This window comes from Neofelis nebulosa, chromosome 11, assembly GCF_028018385.1.
Source record: "Neofelis nebulosa isolate mNeoNeb1 chromosome 11, mNeoNeb1.pri, whole genome shotgun sequence".
Lineage (NCBI taxonomy): Eukaryota > Metazoa > Chordata > Mammalia > Carnivora > Felidae > Neofelis > Neofelis nebulosa.
Window position 1 is genome coordinate 76,564,434 of NC_080792.1, and position 14,957 is coordinate 76,579,390.

Below are 14,957 nucleotides of genomic sequence, written 5' to 3' on the forward strand. Positions count from 1 at the left end.
TAGAGGCTGAGACCAGAACCCCCTGGTCTGGAATCCCCGGAGTGGGGCTGGCCTAAGAAACAGGGCTCCAAACAGGGCAGGGAGACTGGGAGAAGAGCCACCCAACCCCGCCCACCCCTGGCAGTCACTCAGAGAATTTGCATTATCTTTTCATTGTTCTCCCTTCTCACTATGCAAGGAAGGAAACTGAGGTCCTGGTGTGGATAGGTGGGATCACTGGGAGAGGCTGCAGTGCTGGGCTAGGCCCCAGGCAGCTTCCTGGAGATCCCCCTCCCGTCCCAAGCCTGGGACTCACTTGGACCCTGCCACCTGGGCTGGGTGTCCAGACCGACAGATGGTTGTCTCCCCAGAGGCAGCTTCTAAAGGTGTCCGTCCAAAGGGGATACATCCCCAGAAGAAGGGAACTGAAGCTGGTGGGGGCTATGAGCTTAGGGCCATCCAGCGACCCTCCTCAGCTCCTGCGGTCTGGCCAGCCTCCCTTCCCTGGGCACCCCCCCTTCTCATCTGGCCTGCAGTTTCTCTGGAAAGGGGGCTCCTATAGGCATCAGGGAAGCCAGTTGGGGTGGTCCGGAGCTACATCTCCCAACTTGGTTGCTGGGAGCTCACGGCACCTCTCTAGGTGGGTGCTGACGGCTAGTGCTGGGGCTCATCCCAGGCCCTGGGGCGAGGGTGCTCCTTGTGGCACGTCAGGGAAAGGAAGAGGATAGGAATGATTCCAGGATGGGTCCCAGGTGTCCTTGGGGGGTCTGAGAGCCAGGAAGCCCTGGGAGACTGCTGCGTTATTCCCAGAACTCTTTCTGGGCACTCCGGTCTGAGAAGAAGAGAAGGTAGGAATTTGGGGAGAGGGGCATCAACTGAGTAACCGCTACCCCTGCCCTGCCCTCGCCTGGCAAAGAACCTGGATTTAGGGACGTTTTGGTGAGGACCTCCCCAAGGCTGCTGTGCTGCTGTGTCCCCATGATGGCTCTGCCAGCCTTGGGCTGGGGACCCTGGCAGTGCCCAGCCCATGAGGGGCACAGGGCAGCAAGGAGCGTCCCCATCTCCATCCTGGACAGCTTTTCAGGGAGACCCCTGGGGGCAGGGCCAGCCCACAGCTGTGGGGGGGTGACAGCTGGGTCTCCAAGGCACTGAGGGATTTGACAGTGTAAAGGGCAGGTTGCGGCCCCTGCAACTTGTGCCTCCCCAAAACAGACGTACTCAGAGCCTTGAAAGAGCAGAGCCAGCATCGCGGGCTTGCATAATGCTCTGCTGTCACCTTTAGAAAATTAATTTTTGAACAGGAGCCCCAGTTACATGTTGCACTGAGCCCCACAACTGCATGGCCAGTTCATTGGAAGGCAAGTGTGCTGGGGTGTAAGTACCTTCCCTGCCAGCCCCACCTCCCGCTTCCTGACACCGACCTTGCCTCTCAGGGGCCTCTGCACTGGGCGCCCATCACAAGACAGTTTCTCGGCGAGGCCTGACACCACCTGCTCCCTGCAGCCTCCTCCACCCACCCCTGCCCATATTCCAGAGGGGCACCCCCCGACTCTGAGCCCTTCGGGGATGCTCTTGAGGCCTCTTCCACGCCCGACTCCAGTCCCACATGGTCTGCCCTACTTGGCCTGTGCTCACTTCTCCACACTGACTCACTGCCTGCCCAGCCCCTGCCTGCTCCTGGGATGCCCAAAGGCTGGGCCCTGATCTATGGGGAGAAGGGCCCAGAAACCCTGGACAGCAAGCCCCCCCCCGGGTTGAACAAAGAGGCAAAGACAACTGTTCCATCTTTATTAGAAAAGAAACCAGAAAAAGGGAGTGGGGCGAGCCCAACCCTAAATGACCCCTCCACTATGACACAGGCAAAGCCCGGCTCATCCGGGCATCAAGGTGTGGACACGGCCACCTAGGCTGGGTGTGGACACGGTTATACAAAGTCAACGTCTCATAGAAAAGGTTGCTAGCCCCGCTGTGCGAACTGCGGCTGTCTTCACGTGGCCAAGCTCGGCCTCTTCCGGGAGCCCATGTGGTGGGGACAGACCACAGCCCAGGCGGGAGGGGAGGATACCGCAAGGGAGGGAGGCTGGGTGGACTGGGGTCTGTGTGGGGAATGGTGCTCTGCCTGGGCCCCGTATGGCTGAGGGGCTTGGGCCAGGGGGCGGGGGGACGGCCCCACGCTTTAGATGTCCATGTAGTCATCATCCTCGTCCGTCTCACTCTCCAGCGAGGACTCCTGGCTTGACGTCTCCAGGACCTCCAGGGCCGGCTGGCACAGGCTCTCCTTCCTCACGTTGGCGGCCGACTGGGCAGATAGGATGGCCGACTGCACACAGAGCGGGCAGGGCACTGGTCAGGGGTGGCCCAGGCCTGGCCCCAGGTCCCCCTATAGCCCACGTCCCGCCCATGCCCCCCACTCAGCACCCGTGGTCACCTTCAGCTTCTGCTTGGTCTCCTCCGAGATGCTGCCTTTGGGCGAGAGCAGGGTCGGGGTAGGCGGCGTGACGGTGATCTCAGGGGGGAACTTGGTGGCAGCCGAGGGGATGACCAGCTTTGGCATGCTGGGGAGGAGGCGCGACTTGGCCCGGCCGGGCTCTGCCTTGTTGGGGGGGCCCTCGGGTGACTGGGCACTTGCACCACTGGGCACCTTGGAGCTGGTGACTGTGGGGTGGACAGTGGGAGCTGAGCCTTGTTCACAGTCTCCTGGGCCTGCCTGCCCCTCCTTGGCTTGGGCCTCAGTTTCCCTTCTGGAAAACAGAGGCACCCAGAACGCCTCCTCCTGCTGCGTCAGGCCAAGGGTGCTTTCTCTTGGCCTTCTGGTCTGTGCTGGCTGGCAGGCTCCAGGCCTCCTGTGTCTGCCTCCGCGACTGCCCAGGTCTGGGGACTGGGACTCCCCCCGCCCCCCCGCCCAAGGAGCACAGTGCACTCTGGGAGTCCAGGGCCTGGGATACAGGCAAGCCCCTGGAGCAGGCCCTCCAGACGCCGTGCACACATTAACGGCCGCATCCCTGCAACAATCCTAGGATGCTTGTCCTACTGGTGTCCACACCACAGGGGGGATACTGGGGCCCGTCGCCAGTCACTCAGCTAGCGCCAGGGCATTCACTTCTTCACTTCCACTCCCGCTCCAGGGCTGCATCTCCCAGGAGGCTGGAGGCAGCACTTCCGGGGCTGGCAGGCTCCGTGAAGCTGCAAGGGCTAGGGGCCGCCGGGTCGGCCTGGCTGGTCTCCACATTCCTCCAAGGTCCCATGGCTTTAAAAGCCCATGCTTGGCTCCCTCTGGCTGGTACCAGGCCCTACAGTCCTGAGCAGGGTCAGTGAGATCCCCGACCCTGAGGAGTCCCCAGGGGGCTGGCTGGTTGGGAAAGGGCTCTATCCACAGGGATGACTAGGACATGGACAACTGTCTGGCCAGGCTGGCCACCCCTCTGTCTGCCCCAGACTCCTCCCCCCACATGCCAACCCCTCTCTTGGCCCTGTCTGGGGGCCTCCTCTCTGGGACTCAGCGGCCTCAGCTTGGGCTGGCCACCCGCCCTCGCTAGTCTCTGTGGAGCCAGAGGTAGAACGAGGGGGTCTCCACTCTGGGCCTCCCTGCCCAGCTGCCTCTCCGCTGTGCTTCAGCATGACTGGGTCCTCCCCGGGCCCTGCTCTGCCAGCTGGTCACCCTGTGACGCCCTCCACCCTTCCAGGTGAGGCCCAACCTGGCTGCTCCCAGCTCGTCTTACCCTGGCTGCAGGTGGGCTCGGCGCCTGTCCGGGGCGCAGCCTCTGGGGGCCAGCAGTGCGGCTCTGCCGAGGGGCTGTCAGGAACAGCCTTCACCTGCTCACCGTGCAGTGGCTCCTGGGGCGTGAAGGCCGTGCCCTCTGCCCCGCCGGCCAGCTCTTCTCCCTCTGTGGGGACACAGGAGGGCTGCAGGTTACAACCCTCACCCAGCCTGCAAGACAGGGCCCCTCCCTCCTGCACCCTGGGACACCTGGCAGGGGACCCGTGCCGAGGCAGCTCGCCACCCCCACCAGGGGACCGGCAGGGGCTTCTCTAGAACAACTGCATGGGTAGGGCCGGGCTGGTACTGGCAGGAAACCGCTCAGCACCCCGTGGACGCTGGTGTGGCTGGCCCACCACCCGGGACCACTGTGTGCCTGACACGGTAGGGGCAACACGGGGGACCGTGAGGCCCCAGCCCCCTCAATCAAACACTATCACAGGACTTTAAAGGGTGGGCTCATGGGCTCTTCCCACTAGCTTACTGGAGTGGTGCTCAGAAACATGGTCAGGACCCAAAACCAAACCAACCAGCTGAGACCAAAGCGGACAGAGCGGTGTGCTGGCACCATGCCCTTCTGCCAGGCCACACCTTCCCTGGCATGAGGCAGGGGCCGGGAACTGGCCTCCCTTGAGCCAAGGCCTGATGGGCCTGAGGGGTATAGGCTGAGCCTATGGCCGCCAGCCAGGCCGTTAGTCAGCATCGGGCCACCAGCTCCCAGCCCCCCAGGCCCTGCCTCCAGTGCCCTGCAGCTCCTCCCCCCGCATCCTGCCTCCTCATGCTCCCTTCCTCCCCTCACTCCCCTCTTCCTTTTTATTTGGGCCTAGATGGCCATCACCCCACAACCCTTCTACTCTCCCACTTTCCCACTGAGCCCTTCCTTCCCCTTCGCCAACAGGTAAAGCCCCACCCCCGCCCCCACCCCAGCCTTGACTAAGGCAGGAGTGACAGCTCCTGGGACAGGGACAAAGATTGGGCCACTGAGCAGCCGTGGCCTCCCCACTGTTGGCTTCCAGCTCCCAGAGGACAGAGCATTCCCTGGCTACCTAAGCCATGAGCCACTCTCGCCCTTCCTCAGGTCTCACAGCCTGGCCGGCATGGTCACAGCTTCTTTGTCCCAGTGTCTAGCCCCTTACACTATGGCAGGCAGGGGTGAGCACCTCGGAAGGCTCCTCCTACTTCCCCCTGGACCTGGGGAGCAGGGACAGCAGCCGGAATCCCACACCGCTGGTGCAGGACTTGGTTCGCTGTGGCTGGGCACGCACTCATGAAGCAGACTTGGTGGGTGTCTGGTCTAGTGCTCCGCCTGCCTGCCTGTGTCCGACCTCTTCTCATGGGGCTGTTCCCTGAGGGCCTGGCCGAGGAGCCTAAAGCGGCTGCTTAGGTCGGCTGGGAGGGCTGCTGGCTTCCTTGCTGATTGGTATCTACAGGACAGGAGCAGGACAGGGGAAGCAGGGTGCAGGGAGGGCCTGGGGCTGCCCTCAGAGGGGTCAGGTGTCAGGCTGGCTCTCTCCTATCCCAGGGGACTGTCCACCCATTCCAGGCCTTTCCTCTGGGTGGGCCACCATGAGGTGAAGGGACACTCGGGCAGGGGCATCTAGCAGAGAGTGTTAAGCACGTAGGGTAGTGCTCTGTAGGCCAGGCAGCCCCCTCCCCTCCCCACCACCACCCTGGAGGCCCTGTGAGGAGGGCTGCAGGTGAGCCTGAGGGGGACGGGATTGGCCTGGGGGCCCAGCCTTAAGAGAAGGACCATCTGGGTCCCCCTGGCCTCCTTGGTCTCAGGATCCCTGCCTGTGGGAAACACATGGCCAGGCTGGAGTCCTTTGCTATCGGGCTACTCTCCCTGCTCTCTGGGGCAGACTCATGGTCTGGGCACTGGGTCCCTAAGGACCAGTGTCCTGGAAGCACCAGCCCTGGCTCAGACTCTTCCTGGCTTCTCGGGATGGCATGAGGCTGGCATTACAGCTAAGCCCATTGGCTGGGGGCGCCCTGCTCAGGCAGGTGCTTTCTGTACCAGGCTGGTCCCATGGCCTGCAGTGCCCTCTCCACTCTTCCTCCCCGATGTACTTCCCTGCTCCTGAAGGCCTGGCCCCTCAGCAAGAAGGACCCTCACTTACCTGTAGACCAGGCACTATTCTAGCACCAAACCAGGTCCTGGCCTGTAGTGGGCAAATATCCAACGAACAAAGAGATAGCACGTGCTCAGCAAGGAGGTGGGGGGCGGGCAGCAAGAGGCAGGGCCAGGCCCCCTCTGTGGGAGACACACGACTAAGCTTCTTGGATGTCCACGAACAACCCTGAGCTCCGCAAGGGAATGGATCCACCACATGAGGCCGGTGGCCCTGGTCAGCATGGCCTGGGTAGCTGGGTGAGGCTCAGCTAGTGACCAGAGAAGCTTGAGACCACTCCTGCCCATCCGCAGGCCGCAGCAGGTGGAACAAGTCAGGACTGGACACTCCCAGCCACTGCCGGCCGCCTTCCCCCGGCTGGAGCCAGAGGCCTGTGTGAGGGGCACCATGGGAGTGGGGGGTACGGGGCGGGGCTGTCCACCTTGGGGAGGCTGCCTTCCCCGTGCTCTCGCACCTTGGGGACGTGTCCTGAGAGGATCTGTCCTCAAGCCTGCTCTCCTAGGTGGCTTGCAACCTCCCGTGTAGCCGTCTCTGGCTTCGGTACCACCCTGTACACCCTCTAGTTCCTGGGTGCCTTTGCAGGGCAGGCCTACCCTTCCTGTCCATCCAAACCTATGCCTGGTTCCAGGCTGCCTGCTGGTCACCAGGAGAGGCAGATGCTGGTCACACTGCCAGGTCACTCAGTCACCCTGCTGGATGGCTCTTTCCTGGTGCTTTCCCTGTTCTGGGGGTTGTGGGAGATGGGCTCTGGGGCGATGTGCCCATCCCAGCATGGCCCTGACACCACTCCAGGGGATTCTGGGGATCATCAGGGACACCCCCCCCCCCCTCCACAACACAACCGGCCAAACACCACCTGCTTGCACATCCTGAGGCGGCCCCAAGAGGCCGGCAGGTCACTCCACATGGCAGGTGTGCAAGTGCAGAGGGCTGGTTTGGGAATGTGCTGAGCACCTGGCCCGTCAGGAGGCTACTCCACTGCCAGGTCCACGCAGCACATATTCTCAGCCCAGGGCCATCCCCAACCCCGATGTCATGTAAGAGTTCCATTCTAGCAAAAGGCTATTTAGTTTTGGGGAAGAAAATAAAAGAGGATCAATACTCCGGGATGAAGAAAACACATCGGGAAACATACACTCTTCCGTTGATCCGACACAGGGGAAAAAAGTGCAAACCATAGTTTGGAGCCTGCTTGGGACTGGGGTGCGGTGAGCAGGAGACGGAAGGAAGGCAACCAGGCTCCCAGGGCCGTGATGACCCTGCCTCCTGTTAGACCCTAAGGAACCTTCCCACCTAACACCCAGTTGTGTATGGCCAACACCAGTGATGGTCACTCACTTCCAGATTAGGTTATGCAGCACACTGAGGCTTCCTTTGAGTGGTCTCGCTCTTTTAGACCTAGACTCTGGGGGACGCCAGCAGCCATGACGTGGGGACACTCAGCAGCCTACGGAGAGGCCCACGGTGGAGGAACTGAGGCCTCCAGCCAACAGCTGGTGAGAACCTGAGATGTGCCAGCAACATGAGAGAATTCAGATGACCAGCTGACAGCTCTGATCCTCAGAAGCTACAACACCATGGAGGCAAGAGTCAGGTGGAGGGTAAGACAGCCTAAGGTCGGGGGGACACCTTGTGGGAGCCACGACTTCATGGGAGGGAGTGATTCCTTGGGCTATGGACTCTCACTGTCGCTGCCCTTTGAAATCACCACAATCCACCCCGGGGCTGTGCTTGCTGTCTGCCAAGCACTGTGCTAAACCTGTATCACCTCCATCTGACACACCGTGTGCTGGAAACTGAGACACAACAAAGTACACAGAGGGGAGCAGGGACAGCCAAGGTCACCTGGTGGTAGAACCACCACTTACAATCCTTCAACTGCTCTGGTCTTGCAGCCTTCGGAGGCTCCCCTCACAACAAATGGTTGCAGGAGCTGACTTAAGGGAAGTGATTCCTCGTCTCACGAGGCCACAACCAGGGTAATTGTAACCGACTGGGCAAATGGTCCCTACACTTCCATGATTCTCAAAGCAAACTGGGGATGAGCATCAGGTGAAAACATCAGCGCCTAATGCCAGAACTGTAGGAAAGAGTGAAAGGAGGGAGGGCTGCCACCCTCAGTCCCCACGCAGGCAGACCAGCCACGGCAGGAACCCTCAGGTCTGATATTAAAATGGCTAGGAAGTGACACAGCCAAGGCTGAATGGCCGAAGGGCTGCATGGAACTGTGACCGGGAAGACTGATAAGCCTGCAAGAGTAAAGGCCCCTGCAGGGCCTCAGCAAGGGTGCAGGCTGGTCCCAGGAGCCGGGGTGAGGGGAAGGCCTGACACCTTGCCTGCTGACCTTTGAGATGCCACCTCAGTGCCCCCTCCCTGGAAAGCTGGTCTGTCAGCTGCCCCTGCCAGTAGGCTGTCATTCCTAAGGGCATCCTGGGTTTTAGAAGGAACCAGGACTCTGGCAGACAGAGCCCTCTGTCCTCTGTAATTCACAAGCCCACCCATGAGCTTTATCCCGCTCCTTGCTGGCTGCTTCCATCTGTCTTACCCTAGGGGGCCTATGCAGGAATGCTCCCCACCACAGATGTGCTCAGGGACAGCTCATAGGCCTGTGAGATCTCTGATAAGCCAAGATCAAGACCCCTCCCCTCTCCTGAATCCCTATCTATCTATTCATCAAGTTTACATGTAAACATATCACTATTAGTGCTGGCTCCCTCTCTCCTAGCCACACACCCCTATGGGGGACTGCCATCATCACGTCCCTATTTGGATGGGAGGAAGGTCAAGAAAGTGGTGGGCACTCCATCAGGTCATGCCCCCTGCCCTCCAGGGCCCCCAAGATGTGCTTCCCAAGGATCACCAGGCTGGAGGTCACCCTGGTCGCCTCCCCTCCCCCACCCACACTCTCCATGCAAGGAGCAGGACTTGTTGCTGGCTGGTAGCAGGGGCCTGGGCCCAGCTCTGGCCTTGCTGCCTAGGAGATGGGCTGGGACTTACCTGGGCCCAGGGAAGTCATGCTGGGGGTGGCCTCTGCCCTGTGTGGCCGGGGGTGCCCAGGGTCCTTGGACGGGTCTGGACTGGAGGCCGACGCTGAGGGAGGGCAGGGGATGATAGCCGTGGTGGCAGCTGGCACCGGGCGAGGCTTGTTGTGAGTGTCACCGGGACGCTGGAGAGTGTCAGCGGGCACAGGGTCAGGAGCCGTGGGAGCCCCAGCCCCAGGGAAGAAGTTTTCTCGGCTGTCCTTGGGGTGCTTTGGGGTGGTGGGTGTGTCCCCTGCGGCCTGTGACGACAAAGAGGAGGTGAGGATGGTGGGCACCCCACCTCCTAACCCTGGGGACCCACAGCACCTGCCTGGGAAGATGCCCGGCCCTGCTGGTAGGGACTCAACGGAGACCCTGGGGCTGGCCAGGGCCTCCACCAGACCTCACCCTCCAATTCCTGGGTGCCACCCTGGGAAGACATGACCCCAGGCAGGGGTCATTGAGCCTCATGTGGGGCCATCCCTAGGGAGCTGGGGTGACACCAAGAGTCAGCTCCCTGAGTTCAAGACCGCAGCCCCAAAGAGGCAGTGCCGGATAGTCCAGCTTTGGCCACCCCAGAAGCTCTCACCTAGGCCTTCCGTTCTCAGGGGAGCAGGGCCCGCTGGGGCCTCTCCATCTTCTTCCACACAGTTCTCTCTGCCACCAGGGCCCTTCTACTTTGCACCCAAAGCCTCCGCTCCCAGAACAGTGTGAAGGCTGAAGCTCACTGAGGGTGTGCTGCAGGTGTGAGCCATCCTCCCGGCCCTAGACTCCTAGCCTCAGGCCACACCAGGGCTGCAAATGTGGTCTCACACCTGCTGGGGGCACCATGGTGCTGGGGGTCAGCTGGCTCCCCGCCATAACTCTGCTTCTTTTGACATTTGTTCTGCTTGAAACGTCCTGTCCCTAGTTTCAAGGAGCACAGGACAGCCCCTGTGATTCTGCTGTGTGATATGTGTTGGGTTGAACCTGAACCTCCAGTCGGGGGGCGGGTGCAAGGTGGGGAGAGGACAGGAAGATGTGCTGTGTCTGTCCTTGCAGGAGCCAGCCCCAGCCACGGTGACAGCACTGAGCCTCTAATTATGTCCAGAGCACTCTCCAGGTGTGCGCTAGGCTGCCATGGCAACTGGGACTGGCCTCTAGCCAAATGGATCCTGGGGCAAGGGGCGGAGGCAGCAGGCTCAGGGCTCGGGCTGCCCCCTCCCCAGCACTGGCCAGAGGCGCCCAGGCCCCAGTTGGGTGCTGGTCCTCAATCTCCTCATCTAAAGGACCCTTCCCTGCCCTTGGCTCCTGCTAGCTCAGGATCTCCTTTTGCCACAAGACAGGGAAGGCAGGCGTTGGGAGGTTTTCTGGGTGGGGGGGGGGGGTGTTCTATCATTTTAAGGGCCTTAAAGACTGCATCAGAAACAGCCACTCTGTCTGGAGTGGTCACCGCATACCTGACCTCATCTGGGTCAGCAGAGGAGGCAGGAGGGGACCCCTGGGCTCAGGCCCTGCACTGGGGCCCTGGGCAGTTACTCCTGTTCCATGCAGCAGAGGCTGCGGTTAGGGCCACGCAAGCCACAGAAACCACAGCGGCTATGATGTGAATCCTGGCTGCTTTGGCAATAATGGGGTGGTAGAACCTGGGGCATGTCTCCCCCGGGATTCTGGCCCTCAGCTGGGGGAACAGGCCCACGTGTGTGGCCCACAGACTGCCTGGTCAAGGCTGAATTTCTGGACTTCCTCAGACCAAGAGTCCAGGCAGGAAGGGTAGCATGCTGCCCCATTTCACTGAGAGGAAGCTCTGGACACTGACAGCATCTACAAGCCTGCCGCTAGGTGACCTATAGATGGATGCCCACTGCCCTGAACTCCTGCCTTGGGACTCCCTGTGATGTACTTCCCTGGGGGAAATGCCAAGAGAGGGCTGCGTGTGGGCAAGGATGGGAGGGCAAGGTCTGCTCACTTGTGCTGCTGGGGAAGGGGCAGTTGGGCCACCCCTGGGGGGACAAGAGGCCACACCTATTCAAATGGCAAGTACCTGCCCTTTGACCCAATGACCCAGGCCCAGGGGTCACTCCTGCAGAAATGCCCACATGTGGTGCAGGAAGATGCCCCTCTGGTACTGTTGAGCAGGAGCACTGCAGTGCCCCCCAGCCTTAGCCCCCCTCTTTCTCTGCCAGCCAGACTCCCCCTGCGGGCTTTCTCTTGAGCTAGGTCTCTCCCAAGGAGACCCTTCTCCCTCACCCCCTCCTCCTCAAAATCTGTGGCCTCTGAGCCCCAGACCAAAGGCTTTGGGGGCACCTGCACCCAGGTCTCCTGCTTGGACCCCGCTCCGAGGGGAAAATATACTCCCTCACCCCTCCTTCCTGTCACCAGGTCACGCTGGCCCATCTTCTGCCATCTTGGACCCACCTGTTGCTCACCGGGCCTCTGCACCAACCCAGCCTCCCCACTCAACAGCAGGGCGTCTTTCCCACACCTGGCACCAACCTGCCCCCTCCCTTGCTAAATAAACCCCAGGACCCCCATCTGCTCTGCTCCTAACCCATTCCTATCCCAGCCCCACATCACTTCCTCCACCTTCATCCCAAATGAAGTCACCTTTCCAGGGGTCAGCTAGGTAAGGACCATCTTCCCCATTTACAGAAAAGGCAGCTGAGGTGAGGGGACCGCTGAGGTCACACACTCGGAGCTGGGGTCTGGGCCTGCCAAGGCCCTACCTGCCACACAATGCTGCCCCACCTGGGCTGGTGGTCAGGGGCTCCTGTCCATCTCCCCTCGGCCCATGTTCAGCCCAGAAACAGTCCCTCCTGAGGTGTACTGCTTCTCAGCCCACAGCCGGGGGCCTTGGCATGGGGCCTGCCTCGTGTAGGGAGGCCGGCACAGGCTGGGTCTGCTTACCTGTCTCTGGGCGGCAGCCCCGAGGTGGACCTGACAGAACTTCACAGCCTGCTCCAGTGCAGCCTCCTCGTCCACCTAAGCAAGGAGATGCTCCAAGTCAAAGGGCCAGGCCGTGGTGGCTGGCCTTCTCCCAGCCCCTGGAGTATGAGGACCAGCTCCTCTGAAGATCCCCTGACACTCCAGTCCTGCTGGAGCATGGCAGGAGCACACATCTATCTCCCGGGTCCATCCTCCAGGGCCACTGCTGTGGGCCGGGCTGGTCCTGTCAAGTTCATGTCTGGAACCAGGTTATTGAGTCCTCAGGGGCTGAGGCTGGCAGAATCTGAGCCAGAGCCTGTCCACAAGCGAGCACGATGCAGGGCCTCTCAGAGTCTGAGGTCCGGGGGGAGGGCAAGGTCTAAATGACCCAGAGACCAACAGCCCAAGGTGCAGGGGGATGAGAAGGAGGCTAGGGAGGCACAGGGGGCCGCCGTGGTGGACCAATGGGCAGGGAAGGAGGGAGAAGGGCTGGAGTGTCAGGAGCACCCAGGCCGGGGCAGGTAGGGTGGGGAACGGCCCGCCCTGACAAGCAGGGAGTGCTGAGCTGGGTTCTTCCTAATGTGTCAGCAACAGAAACAAAAAGAAAGGTTAATCCTGGATGCCAGTGAGGGGGTGATAAAACAGGCGCTCTCAAAAGCGTCACTGTAAACAGACACAATCTGGGAAGAAATCGCTTATCAGGACAGGCAACCAGACTGAAGCAGCCATTGCAGTTCCGGGTCTCTTCCTGTGGAAATCCATTTTTTGAGAGAGACAGCGAGTGAGCAAGGAAGGGGCAGAGAGAGAGAGGGAGACAGAGGATCCAAAGTGGGCTCTGTGCTGACAGCAGAAAGCCTGATGCAGGGCTTGAACTCACAAACCTTGAGATCATGACCCGAGCTGAAGTCAGACGCTTAACCCACTGAGCCACTGAGGTGCCCCTGGAAGGCATTTAAAAAAAAATTTTTTTTTAACGTTTATTTATTTTTGATACAGTGTGAGAGACAGAGTGCAAGCAGCAGAGGGGCAGACAGAGGGAGACACAGAATCTGAAGCGGGCTCCAGGCTCTGAGCTGTCAGCCTGAGCGGGGGGGTGGCTGTCAGGGGTCTCTTCTCCCTGTGTTGGATTTGATAAGGTTTTGTTTCCTTTACAGTTGAAAATAGAGTTTTTCCAAGCTCACCGTTTTTCCTTTTCTTTTCTTTTTGTATATTTTCCCCAGCTTTTTTGAAATACAGTTGATAAAATCACCCCGTACTTAAAGCGTGCAACATGATGGCCGGACCTGCTTCTTGTTTTTCGGACTCTAAATCTATGGCCTGCTCATGGTAGAAAACCTCAAATGTAGGGAAATGAACAGCACAGGTGGGGTGGGAATGACACCTAACAAACACCCCGAAGGGCCCTCACACTCCTGGACCAGCCGGGAAGGACCTTCCGTGAGAACCACCAGGCCTGGCCCGTGGCCACCCACCTGCTTGATGAGCATGTAGGTCTCAGACATGATCCTCTCGATGCGGCCCAGGTCGTAGGCCATGCCCTTCTGGCCCTGCTGCCACACTCGGTAGGCGTCCAGCAGGAGCGTCTTGCCCGACTCTGTGTCCTCTAGGAGCTTCCTCTTTCTGCTGGGCCGTGTGGGTGGCTCCTCGGGGTGACTGCCCACTCTGGCCCCGGTGGTGGCAGCAGGGGTGGTGGCTGGGGCTGGCTGGGCTGGTGTGAGCGGGCTGGGCTGCTGGCGGGCACTGATGCTCAGCTCCTCCAGAGACAGCTCAGTGGGCCGGCTCTCGGGGCCCCGGTCCCTGGGGGGTCGGCCTGGCTGCGGGGGCGGCGCCCGTTCGGAGTCTGAGCAGCGAGTGGTGGCCTCACCCGTGTCCATGGGCTCGGTAGGCCCTGCCCGGGGGCTCTCCCTGTCTTTTCGCTCCCCAGACTGATCTGCACTGTCTCCTGCCTCCATGGCCACGGGCCGGTGGTTGAGGGGGCCCACTTTGCCCCCTGGCTCGCCTGCTGGCCCTGAGCCATCAGCCAGAGGGGGCTTCTTGGAGTGGGGGAGGGCCTCTTGACTGTCCTCGGGACTGGCCTTGTGGGGGACGTCGGTGGTCATCCTGCCTCCAGGGAGGCCACAGGCCTTGGGCCCTGGGCGTTCTGACCCCTACGAGAAAACCAAAGGTGAAAGACTGTATCTTTGGGGCTTCTACCAGAACAAGACACCCCTGGGTGTCAGGTGTGCCTACCCCAGGCCACCCTGGCTCTCCCCGTCTGTTAGCTGGCCCAGGCTGGGCCTAAACACCTGCCAGAGGAAGTCCTTCCCCGCTCTGCTCCTCCAGCCTTGAGAGGGACTAATGGGGCACTGTCGGTGGTACCACTCCAGAAGAATAGGCCTGGCCTGGGCTGGGCTGGCCTTTCTTGAACGTGGGCCTCAGGGAAGTCCTGGGTGTCTTATGGGGAGGTGATCCACCAGGGGCCACCAAATGTGCTTGCTGCAGAGCTAAATACTCCTGATCTGGGCTCCCACTCGCCCCTAATGCACAGTAGTCAGGGTGGAGTCTCAGGGGTGGGTGCCGCCCCGAGCTACCGCACGATGGCCCAGCCAGTCCTGCTGGGCAGGGGACACTGCAGCAGCACTGCCCTGGCTCAGGTCCCAGTGGCCCTAGGCTGCTAGGCTGGTGACCTAACCTCCTAGGCCTCAGGGTGCTCAGCTAGAGAGGGGGTGAGAGCTGTGCTTGCCTTGGAGGGTGAAAAGGGACCAGGTGTGCCCAGCCCACCACGAGCCCACCACCTGCTTCAATATCACAGCTGCTGTGACCCCGAGTTCAATCTGCCAGGTGGGGTACACTGCTCAGGTTGCAGCCTCAGGGAATGTCGCTATTGTCTTCCGTAACCACAAGTCCACATTTGCCAAGCGGGTCAGCGCCTCGCTAAATGTCTGCCAATCCCTCACTGTGCTGACCTTTCCCACCCAAAGAGGCAAGGTCTCTACTTCACAGGTGGGGACACAGGGACCTTCCTAATGGCGGGTAAGTGGAGGGACAGGGGCCATGGGCATACCTCTGCAAGCTCGCTCAGGGTGTCCTCCAGCACCTTCACAGTGAGGATGAAGGCCCGCTGCGCCAGGACCTGGCGGTCGGCATCTCGCAGATACTTCCTGCAGGCACGTGGGGGTGGCCAGAGAA

The 14,957-nt window shown here is 60.9% G+C and overlaps 1 protein-coding gene across 9 annotated transcripts in view; it reads right to left on the reverse strand.

Moving 5' to 3' along the window:
• Positions 1-1,753: 1,753 nt before the first annotated feature.
• The window catches only part of CABIN1 (calcineurin binding protein 1), a 153,993-nt gene continuing 140,789 nt past the window's right edge, over positions 1,754-14,957 (reverse strand). For all 9 annotated transcript variants that reach the window (XM_058690975.1, XM_058690977.1, XM_058690976.1 and 6 more), the window contains 7 exons: positions 14,833-14,929; positions 13,262-13,936; positions 11,772-11,846; positions 8,863-9,145; positions 3,699-3,863; positions 2,408-2,634; positions 1,754-2,299 (listed from right to left, as the gene is read on the reverse strand). In XM_058690975.1, coding sequence (XP_058546958.1) covers positions 2,156-2,299; positions 2,408-2,634; positions 3,699-3,863; positions 8,863-9,145; positions 11,772-11,846; positions 13,262-13,936; positions 14,833-14,929 — 1,666 coding nt within the window. In that variant the 3' untranslated portion in view covers positions 1,754-2,155. The remainder of the gene's footprint in view (positions 2,300-2,407; positions 2,635-3,698; positions 3,864-8,862; positions 9,146-11,771; positions 11,847-13,261; positions 13,937-14,832; positions 14,930-14,957) is intronic.